This window comes from Mytilus galloprovincialis, chromosome 3 (assembly GCF_965363235.1).
Source record: "Mytilus galloprovincialis chromosome 3, xbMytGall1.hap1.1, whole genome shotgun sequence".
NCBI lineage: Eukaryota > Metazoa > Mollusca > Bivalvia > Mytilida > Mytilidae > Mytilus > Mytilus galloprovincialis.
Window position 1 is genome coordinate 91075800 of NC_134840.1, and position 13535 is coordinate 91089334.

Consider the following 13535-nt stretch of genomic DNA (forward strand, 5'->3'; position numbering starts at 1 on the left):
TCTTTTAATAACCACAACACTTAATGAATAGAAAAAGTTTAAGTTTGGGCTTCATCTAAAGAACTAATTTTCTGAGAAACATATTTAGTTTTTTTTACATTTTACAAATATAAGAGGGTTAGGAAATAATACTATGAATTATATTTAACAGGTGTTTAGTATTTTTGTCTAACATGTGTAAGAACTACATATCATTATAAATTTTGATATGTTTTAGGGAATTATGGATAGAATGCCTAAAGTGACGCATATTATATACATACCTACACAGAGACCATACCAGAAGGACCAAGATCTACCTAAACATGTTAAGCTGTTATCCATGGACGAAGTAGAAAATGTTGGGGCTATACCTGATAATTGTACGTTATATACATTATATTTCTCGATGTGCATGCTCAAACTTAAATACTCTAAAAGATATCAAAATTATCTCCCCTTGACCACTGATTCTTTCCTCATGCATTTGAATTATTATTTTATGTTTCTTTAATCACTCTGTAATGTTTATGTCATGTTGTAATTAATGTTATGCTCTTAAGGTAGCACAATACAAAGATTTTATAACTACAACTCCCAAGTTTTAAAATACTGTAACTTTCTTAATAATGCTTCAAAATTTATAAAAGTGGTAGTTTTGGATAGCTAACAGATTACTCTTTCAAATTAATGCAAGATTAGTATTATGCAACAATTATGTAACCAATTATAATGTTAACTGTGTCTAAAATATTTTTCACCAAATTTCCACTTTCAAATGAAATTAGTTTCTGCATAGGTATCCCTAGAGGGTTGATTTTATTATATGTTGTTCCTATGGCCATTATCTACAAAAGGGTGTCTCAGATTTCAGATAGAATGTATAGAACAAACTTTACACCTAATCAAACATTATCCTCTTTTGTGTGGTTAGGATGTTTACACTAATTAGAGATTTATGAGAGAATGGAATACCATAAGGACAATTTGAGACACCCTTTGGAAGCCCATGATGTGTTGATTAACATTACGTTAAAATCTTCTGTATAGTTAAAGAAATGATAGAGCTAAATTCATTCTAGTGAACTGACCCAGATTTTGCCACTAATTACATAATAATTGATTACATAATGATTGCATAATAAAAATATTGCAACCATTTAAAAGATTAATCTTTTATCTATCTATATATACCTCTTTTATTATTTTCTATGCATTCATAAGAAAGTTACAGCATTTTAAAGGTTAGTGATTGGAAGTAAACAAATCTTTGTATTGTGCTACCTTAATGGGCCCTTTAATTTGGAAAATAAAAAATATTGTATTGTATTGTATTGTAGTAGGGGGGAGAGCTTGGTGGCCAAGGGGTCTAAGTAGTTGAACTAGTTGAATCCTGCACATGACAGCCAGTAGGATTAAACAACGATCAATCAATCATACAGTAGGCATACAGTCTTCAAACTGATTTTATGTATTTCAATTTCAGTAATATGGGGATGAAGTGAAAAATAAGATAGAAAAAAAATCTTCTAATGAACTCAAAATTGGTAACTTTTTATTTTTAAAAAGCATTACAGACTTTTTTATTTTTCCGTGTTTGAGCAGAAATCTATTTCTTATGATACTTTGAGTAAAATTAATATTTATCAGTCTAGTAAAATATAGGTAGGAGCACAATATTTTGATAATTCTTTCAAATGAAAAACATTACCTGATGATAGTGTTTCTTTGTTTACATTGAAAATGGTGTTAAATGACGTGAAAACTGGAAAGATAACTTCAATACCAGTGGAACTCATATAAAAAAATACTTTTAACCTAAGTTTTAGTAATTTGTTTGAGAAAATTAACTTATTAAATTGAATTAGCTATTTAGAAATATTGAGAAATCTGATTATTTTAATTCAGCTGTCAGAAATTTGATTTTGAATATTACATTATTTGTATTTATTTTTCCACTACATGTTCTTGTTTCCAAGTATTTATCCTCCCCCTTGTTTTAATTGTATCTTTTTTTTTATTACAGTGAAAACCCCACTAACAAAACCAAAAAGAAAAGATATAGCAGTTATAATGTATACCAGTGGTTCTACAGGTGTACCTAAAGGTATGTATAAACATCTTGTCTTAAATTATTACTTAAGAAATAATTCATGGAAGTCATATATTGTTGGAAATTTACACATGGCCTGGGCTGTGGTATTCGAATTTCATCCTGAGCGTTAGCGAGGGATGAAATTAACGAATATCACGGCCCAGGCCATGTGTAAATTTCCAACAATATATGGCTTCCATGAATTATTTCGATTCTAATAGGACAAATACGGTCATCAAAAAACTGAAGCGAGGGTGGGTATGCTGTGTGTTTGGCTGTTCTTATTTACTCCCTGCTAGACAAAGCTCACAAATATCTTTATAAATATGTAGCTTGCGTAGGTTAGTTCGTGAATAACTGCTAGAAAAAAAACTTTTTAATTCTTTAAATTCTCAAACCCAACATTTGCCATTTTTAATTTACATGTTTTTCTCGTAAGCTTCCGTTAAATCCAAAGTTGACATTTTGTAACTAAGAAGCCTTAGTTGAGAAAGGAGATTATATGAGAAGGAGAGTGAACACTCTGCTTGATACAAAATCAGCATCCCCAGGATACCAGTTCGATCAGAGAAAAATGACAAAATTATAAAGAAACCGACATGCTTATCACCCAATAAACATGGCCCTCTGATGTACCAGGCTGTTACCGCGAGCAGTTCGGGCTATTAGATAAACCGCATATGTCAGGTGATTGTTATCAGTGACTGGGTCATTAAAGTTCATGTGTATTTTTGGTAACAATGCAGTGGATATGCGTTTATGATCTGAAAAAAGATTTGATGCGCAATTTCAAAATCCATCATCTGTCTATGGTGAAAAAAGATGAAGAAATGACAAAGTTATGAGGATTTAAAGGAAAGTTAGTGTGCGATTTTTATTCAACACTACATTGCTTTAAACAAAGATTTTCACTTCACCTTTCAATTTCTGTTATGAGAATTGGCAGGTAATAATAATAGAAAATATACCAATATGCAAAGTATTTTAGTTACGGTGACCGGTAACGACCAGAAGGAATATTTGCAATTGAAACATAGAGAAATGTATCAGGAACAACGTAACAGTAACTTTCTGTTGATAATAACATTAACGGCAATGCGACCGATATTCGTTTCATTTCTATTGGTAATAAGTTTACTCTTAACATAAAATTTTAATTTTTAATTACGAAATAAAAAATATCACAAAAAAATCTTTTTAACATGTCAATAATTGTATATCCAGTCAGTTTATGACACTTCGGATGTTTCCGTTTTACTCGGGTATGTGGCAGAGATACCGACCGTGCAAGGGCTGTATAGGCATTCAAGGTCGTTAAAAACTTCCATTTGTTGCTGTGACAGAGTCGATCTCAACTAATTAACACCCACTTACGGAAAAGTCGGTAGCATTTTATGTGTTATTATTGTCTTTTGTCCTCTCTCCTTCTCATATAACCTCCTTGGTTGAGATGAGTTAAGAAAAAAATTAACAAATTCCCTTTCTATTAATAGGTTATGAAATAATATACTCTCTTAGTACAGAGAGCCTATGAAAATATTTGACAAATACTCTTATTAAAGACAAGATATGAATAAATTTGACATATATCCTTTAATCTAAGCATAGACTGGTTATGAAAACATTGACAGAGAAAACTTGTTCTTTTTCATGCCAAGATGATAATTGTATTGAACATTATTTGTTATTTTTATGACTTTTCAGCCCACTACAAGTTTTACCCTTGTCCATCTGTAGTCTGTATGCCCTGAAATTGGTTCCTGTTTCTCTAACTTTAGTTTGTCTCAACAAAATGTTATGAAGTTTATAAGCAATGCTTATTACCACAAAACACAGATCATGTGTGAATTTGGGTGACGTCACTTTTACCGTTCTAGAGTTATTCTTCATTACAAATGGAAAAATTACTTAATTGTTTGTTTCTTTTCTTTAACTTAAGTTTGGCTCAACCCAATGTTTTGAAACTTATACACAATGCTTATTACTGCAAACTCCAATCAATTAAGAATTTGAGGGTAGCATCACTTTTACCTTTCTTGTGTTATGTGACTGTATAAACAAATATTGAACAGAGCAACAAACAACAACTTAATTACAGGCTCCTGACTTGTGACAATCACATACAGAATGTGGAGGGGTTTAACATGTTAACGGGATCCCAACCAGCCCCTTTATGTTTAGATTGAAAATCTTAAAGCAACACTGAACAAGGTCAAAATAAGGCCACATCCAGTAAATACAAAAATGTGTATGAGAAAAAAATCAGAATATAAATGAAAACAAAACATATATATATAATGATTAACAAAATTCAAAAGATTGTCAAATTTGTTGGCAAATTCTTCAGTTATGCCACAAGGAATACGTGGATTGTTTTTAAACTACTGATAATATAAAAGTATGAATTTAAAAAACAGATTTATATAAAAGACAGCTTTTGAAAATACATTGATAACAAAATAATAGAAAAGTATATTTTCAGTTTTTAACACACTTTAATGGTTTTTAGGTGTATTGATATCACATGGAAATTTGTCATCAGGAATGTCTGGACAGTGTGAGAAAATACTGGGATTGGGGTAAGTTAGTCGAAGGAGAAACCAAGGGGATACAGAAATAGGGTGTTAATTTCCTTTCTCCTTTTCTTCTATTTCCATCTCCATTTCATCCACTGTCATGACTGTCAGAGTGTCCTCAAGTTTCCCTTTTTAGATCCATGTTCCTCATATGTGAAGGTGTGAAGGGAAAACCATTAGGGAAGAAAAAGTAAACAAAAGTGGAAGAAAAATAGTACTAACAGATTTTAAATGAAAAATTGTATTGCACCAAATCATTTAACTGTTATGACCAAGTTAAATTAAAATTGGAATGCATGGAAATTAAAAATTAAAAACCCAAATAAGCAATGCATTATGATCACACTACTTTATTAGTCAATAATCACTGGATGAAATATTTTTGTCCTTCATACGTATACACTATGGATTCTTAATAAAAGCATGAACACATGCACTGCAGACTTAGTTTATGATCTTTGTATGCATTGGTTCAATAATTTTCTTAACATTATAATCTAGAAGAACTTGTTTCATGTGACTTTAAAATTCAGCAACCAATTATGGCTTTTGCCTATTTCGTATACATTTCAGAACTGATGATGTTTACATTGCATATCTTCCATTGGCCCATGTTCTAGAGCTAAGTGCAGGTAAATATGATCTAAGATTTAATTGTTCTTATCAGATGGAGATTTTATGATTTCATGTAAACAAATACAATAATATTAGAATATATTATACATGTATAAGGTAAATTATGTACAGTTTTAAATCCATAAACTGTCCATACGTTTAAAGCATATTTTGGAAAATTATATTATATCCGTAGTTTGGTTTAAATTGACAGCGAGAAAGATGTTTTATAACAGTTAACTTGATTGATTGACCGATTAAAGTGCAATAAAATACATCCAAATATGAAACAAATACATGTTTGGAAGTTTTAAAAATAATTAGAGGTAAAATTTTTGTAATGCATTGAAATCCGGCAAATAATTATTAGCTCTCAATAATCTTATCTATGAACACCAATTAAAAAATCAGTACAAGCAGACATAAATCCTTTTGATGCAAATTATGTTAATTTGCACATTTAATTTTGCATTTGAGATTTTACCTTACTGTGGATTAATTTATTTTTTGGGGTTCCAATATTTGTGGATTGAGAAACAATTGTATTTTCCTGGATACTTGATTTCATAGTGTTGCAAAAGTCTGCATACTAGCCTATAGAAAGTCTGCATACTAGCCTATAGAAAGTCTGCATACTAGCCTATAGAAAGTCTGCATACTAGCCTATAGAAAGTCTGCATACTAGCCTATAGAAAGTCTGCATACTAGCTTATAGAAAGTCTGCATACTAGCCTAAAGGAAGACTGCATACTAGCCTTTAGAAAGTCTGCATACTAGGCTATAGAAAGTCTGTATAGTAGCCTATAGAAAGTCTGTATACTAACCTATAGAAAGTCTGTATACTAGCCTATAGAAAGTCTACATACAAGCCTATAGAAAGTCTGCATACTAGGCTATAGAAAGTCTACATACAAGCCTATAGAAAGTCTGCATACTTGCCTATAGAAAGTCTGCATACTAGCCTATAGAAAGTCTTCATACTAGCCTATAGAAAGTCTGCATACTAGGCTATAGAAAGTCTGCATACTAACCTATAGAAAGTCAAACTAGCCTATAGAAAGTCCAATAGCAAGTCATACTAGCCTGTAGAAAGTCTACATACTAGGCTATAGAAAGTCTGTATACCAGCCTATAAAAAGTCTGCATACTAGCCTATAGAAAGTCTACATACTAGCCTATAGAAAGTCTGCATACTAGCCTATATAAAGTCTGCATACTAGCCTATAGAAAGTCTACATACTAGGCTATAGAAAGTCTACTTACTAGCCTATAGACAGTCTTCATACTAGGCTATAAAAAGTCTGTATACCAGCCTATAAAAAGTCTGCATACTAGCCTATAGAAAGTCTACATACTAGCCTATAGAAAGTCTGCATACTAGCCTATAGAAAGTCTGCTTACTAGCCTATAGAAAGTCTACATACTAGGCTATAGAAAGTCTGCATACTAGCCTATATAAAGTCTGCATACTAGCCTATAGAAAGTCTGCATACTAGGCTATAGAAAGTCTGCATACTAGCCTATAGAAAGTCTACATACAAGCCTATAGAAAGTCTGCATACTAGGCTATAGAAAGTCTACATACAAGCCTATAGAAAGTCTGCATACTTGCCTATAGAAAGTCTGCATACAAGCCTATAGAAAGTCTGCATACTAGCCTATAGAAAGTCTACATACAAGCCTATAGAAAGTCTGCATACTAGCCTATAGAAAGTCTGCATACAAGCCTATAGAAAGTCTGCATACTAGCCTATAGAAAGTCTATATACTAGCCTATAGAAAGTCTGCATACTAGGCTATAGAAAGTCTACATACTAGCCTATATAGAGTCTGCACACTAGCCTATAGAAAGTCTACATACTAGCCTATAGAAAGTCTGTATACTAGCCTATAGAAAGTCTGCATACTAGCCTATAGAAAGTCTACATACAAGCCTATAGAAAGTCTGTATACTAGCCTATAGAAAGTCTGCATACTAGCCTATAGAAAGTCTACATACTAGCCTATAGAAAGTCTGCATACTAGCCTATAAAAAGTCTACATACTAGCCTATAGAAAGTCTGTATACTAGCCTATAGAAAGTGTGCATACTAGCCTATAGAAAGTCTGTATACTATCCTATAGAAAGTCTGCATACAAGCCTATAGAAAGTCTGCATACTACTGATACTAGCCTATAGAAAGTCTACATACAAGCCTATAGAAAGTCTGCATACTAGCCTAATGAAAGTCTGCATACAAGCCTATAGAAAGTCTGGATACTACCCTATAGAAAGTCTACATACTAGCCTATAGAAAGTCTGCATACTAGCCTATAGAAAGTCTGCATACAAGCTTTTAGAAAGTCTGCATACTAGCCTATAGATAGTCTGCATACAAGCTTATAGAAAGTCTGCATACTAGCCTAAAGGAAGACTGCATACTAGCCTTTAGAAAGTCTGCATACTAGGCTATAGAAAGTCTGTATAGTAGCCTATAGAAAGTCTGTATACTAGCCTATAGAAAGTCTGTATACTAGCCTATAGAAAGTCTAGAAAGTCTGTATAGTAGCCTATAGAAAGTCTGTATACTAGCCTATAGAAAGTCTGTATAGTAGCCTATAGAAAGTCTACATACAAGCCTATAGAAAGTCTGCATACTAGGCTATAGAAAGTCTACATACAAGCCTATAGAAAGTCTGCATACTTGCCTATAGAAAGTCTGCATACTAGCCTATAGAAAGTCTGCATACTAACCTATAGAAAGTCCTATAGAAAGTCAAACTAGCCTATAGAAAGTCCAATAGCAAGTCATACTAGCCTGTAGAAAGTCTACATACTAGCCTATAGAAAGTCTGCATACTAGGCTATAGAAAGTCTGCATACTAGCCTATAGACAGTCTTCATACTAGGCTATAAAAAGTCTGTATACCAGCCTATAAAAAGTCTGCATACTAGCCTATAGAAAGTCTACATACTAGCTTATAGAAAGTCTGCATACTAGCCTATATAAAGTCTGCATACTAGCCTATAGAAAGTCTACATACTAGGCTATAGAAAGTCTACATACTAGGCTATAGAAAGTCTGCATACTAGCCTATAGAAAGTCTACATACAAGCCTATAGAAAGTCTGCATACTAGGCTATAGAAAGTCTACATACAAGCCTATAGAAAGTCTGCATACTTGCCTATAGAATGTCTGCATACAAGCCTATAGAAAGTCTGCATACTAGCCTATAGAAAGTCTACATACAAGCCTATAGAAAGTCTGCATACTAGCCTATAGAAAGTCTGCATACAAGCCTATAGAAAGTCTGCATACTAGCCTATAGAAAGTCTATATACTAGCCTATAGAAAGTTTGCATACTAGGCTATAGAAAGTCTACATACTAGCCTATATAGAGTCTGCATACTAGCCTATAGAAAGTCTACATACTAGCCTATAGAAAGTCTGTATACTAGCCTATAGAAAGTCTGCATACTAGCCTACAGAAAGTCTACATACAAGCCTATAGAAAGTCTGTATACTAGCCTATAGAAAGTCTGTATACTAGCCTATAGAAAGTCTGCATACTAGCCTATAGAAAGTCTACATACAAGCCTATAGAAAGTCTGTATACTAGCCTATAGAAAGTCTGCATACTAGCCTATAGAAAGTCTACATACTAGCCTATAGAAAGTCTGCATACTAGCCTATAAAAAGTCTACATACTAGCCTATAGAAAGTCTGTATACTAGCCTATAGAAAGTGTGCATACTAGCCTATAGAAAGTCTGTATACTATCCTATAGAAAGTCTGCATACAAGCCTATAGAAAGTCTGCATACTACTGATACTAGCCTATAGAAAGTCTACATACAAGCCTATAGAAAGTCTGCATACTAGCCTAATGAAAGTCTGCATACAAGCCTATAGAAAGTCTGGATACTAGCCTATAGAAAGTCTACATACTAGCCTATAGAAAGTCTGCATACTAGCCTATAGAAAGTCTGCATACAAGCTTTTAGAAAGTCTGCATACTAGCCTATAGAAAGTCTGCATACAAGCTTATAGAAAGTCTGCATACTAGCCTAAAGGAAGACTGCATACTAGCCTTTAGAAAGTCTGCATACTAGGCTATAGAAAGTCTGTATAGTAGCCTATAGAAAGTCTGTATACTAGCCTATAGAAAGTCTGTATACTAGCCTATAGAAAGTCTAGAAAGTCTGTATAGTAGCCTATAGAAAGTCTGTATACTAGCCTATAGAAAGTCTGTATAGTAGCCTATAGAAAGTCTACATACAAGCCTATAGAAAGTCTGCATACTAGGCTATAGAAAGTCTACATACAAGCCTATAGAAAGTCTGCATACTTGCCTATAGAAAGTCTGCATACTAGCCTATAGAAAGTCTGCATACTAACCTATAGAAAGTCCTATAGAAAGTCAAACTAGCCTATAGAAAGTCCAATAGCAAGTCATACTAGCCTGTAGAAAGTCTACATACTAGCCTATAGAAAGTCTGCATACTAGGCTATAGAAAGTCTGCATACTAGCCTATAGACAGTCTTCATACTAGGCTATAAAAAGTCTGTATACCAGCCTATAAAAAGTCTGCATACTAGCCTATAGAAAGTCTACATACTAGCCTATAGAAAGTCTGCATACTAGCCTATATAAAGTCTGCATACTAGCCTATAGAAAGTCTACATACTAGGCTATAGAAAGTCTACTTACTAGGCTATAGAAAGTCTGCTTACTAGCCTATAGAAAGTCTACATACAAGCCTATAGAAAGTCTGCATACTAGGCTATAAAAAGTCTACATACAAGCCTATAGAAAGTCTGCATACTTGCCTATAGAATGTCTGCATACAAGCCTATAGAAAGTCTGCATACTAGCCTATAAAAAGTCTACATACAAGCCTATAGAAAGTCTGCATACTAGCCATTAGAAAGTCTGCATACAAGCCTATAGAAAGTCTGCATACTAGCCTATAGAAAGTCTATATACTAGCCTATAGAAAGTTTGCATACTAGGCTATAGAAAGTCTACATACTAGCCTATATAGAGTCTGCATACTAGCCTATAGAAAGTCTACATACTAGCCTATAGAAAGTCTGTATACTAGCCTATAGAAAGTCTGCATACTAGCCTATAGAAAGTCTACATACAAGCCTATAGAAAGTCTGTATACTAGCCTATAGAAAGTCTGCATACTAGCCTATAGAAAGTCTACATACTAGCCTATAGAAAGTCTGCATACTAGCCTATAAAAAGGCTACATACTAGCCTATAGAAAGTCTGTATACTAGCCTATAGAAAGTGTGCATACTAGCCTATAGAAAGTCTGTATACTATCCTATAGAAAGTCTGCATACAAGCCTATAGAAAGTCTGCATACTACTGATACTAGCCTATAGAAAGTCTACATACAAGCCTATAGAAAGTCTGCATACTAGGCTATAGAAAGTCTACATACAAGCCTATAGAAAGTCTGCATACTTGCCTATAGAAAGTCTGCATACAAGCCTATAGAAAGTCTGCATACTAGCCTATAGAAAGTCTACATACAAGCCTATAGAAAGTCTGCATACTAGCCTATAGAAAGTCTGCATACAAGCCTATAGAAAGTCTGCATACTAGCCTATAGAAAGTCTATATACTAGCCTATAGAAAGTCTGCATACTAGGCTATAGAAAGTCTACATACTAGCCTATATAGAGTCTGCATACTAGCCTATAGAAAGTCTACATACTAGCCTATAGAAAGTCTGTATACTAGCCTATAGAAAGTCTGCATACTAGCCTATAGAAAGTCTACATACAAGCCTATAGAAAGTCTGTATACTAGCCTATAGAAAGTCTGCATACTAGCCTATAGAAAGTCTACATACTAGCCTATAGAAAGTCTGCATACTAGCCTATAAAAAGTCTACATACTAGCCTATAGAAAGTCTGTATACTAGCCTATAGAAAGTGTGCATACTAGCCTATAGAAAGTCTGTATACTATCCTATAGAAAGTCTGCATACAAGCCTATAGAAAGTCTGCATACTACTGATACTAGCCTATAGAAAGTCTACATACAAGCCTATAGAAAGTCTGCATACTAGCCTAATGAAAGTCTGCATACAAGCCTATAGAAAGTCTGGATACTACCCTATAGAAAGTCTACATACTAGCCTATAGAAAGTCTGCATACAAGCTTTTAGAAAGTCTGCATACTAGCCTATAGATAGTCTGCATACAAGCTTATAGAAAGTCTGCATACTAGCCTAAAGGAAGACTGCATACTAGCCTTTAGAAAGTCTGCATACTAGGCTATAGAAAGTCTGTATAGTAGCCTATAGAAAGTCTGTATACTAGCCTATAGAAAGTCTGTATACTAGCCTATAGAAAGTCTAGAAAGTCTGTATAGTAGCCTATAGAAAGTCTGTATACTAGCCTATAGAAAGTCTGTATAGTAGCCTATAGAAAGTCTACATACAAGCCTATAGAAAGTCTGCATACTAGGCTATAGAAAGTCTACATACAAGCCTATAGAAAGTCTGCATACTTGCCTATAGAAAGTCTGCATACTAGCCTATAGAAAGTCTGCATACTAACCTATAGAAAGTCCTATAGAAAGTCAAACTAGCCTATAGAAAGTCCAATAGCAAGTCATACTAGCCTGTAGAAAGTCTACATACTAGCCTATAGAAAGTCTGCATACTAGGCTATAGAAAGTCTGCATACTAGCCTATAGACAGTCTTCATACTAGGCTATAAAAAGTCTGTATACCAGCCTATAAAAAGTCTGCATACTAGCCTATAGAAAGTCTACATACTAGCCTATAGAAAGTCTGCATACTAGCCTATATAAAGTCTGCATACTAGCCTATAGAAAGTCTACATACTAGGCTATAGAAAGTCTACATACTAGGCTATAGAAAGTCTGCATACTAGCCTATAGAAAGTCTACATACAAGCCTATAGAAAGTCTGCATACTAGGCTATAGAAAGTCTACATACAAGCCTATAGAAAGTCTGCATACTTGCCTATAGAATGTCTGCATACAAGCCTATAGAAAGTCTGCATACTAGCCTATAGAAAGTCTACATACAAGCCTATAGAAAGTCTGCATACTAGCCTATAGAAAGTCTGCATACAAGCCTATAGAAAGTCTGCATACTAGCCTATAGAAAGTCTATATACTAGCCTATAGAAAGTTTGCATACTAGGCTATAGAAAGTCTACATACTAGCCTATATAGAGTCTGCATACTAGCCTATAGAAAGTCTACATACTAGCCTATAGAAAGTCTGTATACTAGCCTATAGAAAGTCTGCATACTAGCCTACAGAAAGTCTACATACAAGCCTATAGAAAGTCTGTATACTAGCCTATAGAAAGTCTGTATACTAGCCTATAGAAAGTCTGCATACTAGCCTATAGAAAGTCTACATACAAGCCTATAGAAAGTCTGTATACTAGCCTATAGAAAGTCTGCATACTAGCCTATAGAAAGTCTACATACTAGCCTATAGAAAGTCTGCATACTAGCCTATAAAAAGTCTACATACTAGCCTATAGAAAGTCTGTATACTAGCCTATAGAAAGTGTGCATACTAGCCTATAGAAAGTCTGTATACTATCCTATAGAAAGTCTGCATACAAGCCTATAGAAAGTCTGCATACTACTGATACTAGCCTATAGAAAGTCTACATACAAGCCTATAGAAAGTCTGCATACTAGCCTAATGAAAGTCTGCATACAAGCCTATAGAAAGTCTGGATACTAGCCTATAGAAAGTCTACATACTAGCCTATAAAAAGTCTGCATACTAGCCTATAGAAAGTCTGCATACAAGCTTTTAGAAAGTCTGCATACTAGCCTATAGAAAGTCTGCATACAAGCTGATAGAAAGTCTGCATACTAGCCTAAAGGAAGACTGCATACTAGCCTTTAGAAAGTCTGCATACTAGGCTATAGAAAGTCTGTATAGTAGCCTATAGAAAGTCTGTATACTAGCCTATAGAAAGTCTGTATACTAGCCTATAGAAAGTCTAGAAAGTCTGTATAGTAGCCTATAGAAAGTCTGTATACTAGCCTATAGAAAGTCTGTATAGTAGCCTATAGAAAGTCTACATACAAGCCTATAGAAAGTCTGCATACTAGGCTATAGAAAGTCTACATACAAGCCTATAGAAAGTCTGCATACTTGCCTATAGAAAGTCTGCATACTAGCCTATAGAAAGTCTGCATACTAACCTATAGAAAGTCCTATAGAAAGTCAAACTAGCCTATAGAAAGTCCAATAGCAAGTCATAC

At 34.0% G+C, this 13535-nt stretch overlaps 1 protein-coding gene across 3 annotated transcripts in view; it reads left to right on the plus strand.

The window, feature by feature from the left end:
- The window catches only part of LOC143069360 (fatty acid CoA ligase Acsl3-like), a 42203-nt gene that overhangs the window by 7973 nt on the left and 20695 nt on the right, over positions 1-13535 (plus strand). For all 3 annotated transcript variants that reach the window (XM_076243950.1, XM_076243951.1, XM_076243952.1), the window contains 4 exons: positions 218-362; positions 2006-2086; positions 4584-4653; positions 5224-5282. In XM_076243950.1, coding sequence (XP_076100065.1) covers positions 218-362; positions 2006-2086; positions 4584-4653; positions 5224-5282 — 355 coding nt within the window. The remainder of the gene's footprint in view (positions 1-217; positions 363-2005; positions 2087-4583; positions 4654-5223; positions 5283-13535) is intronic.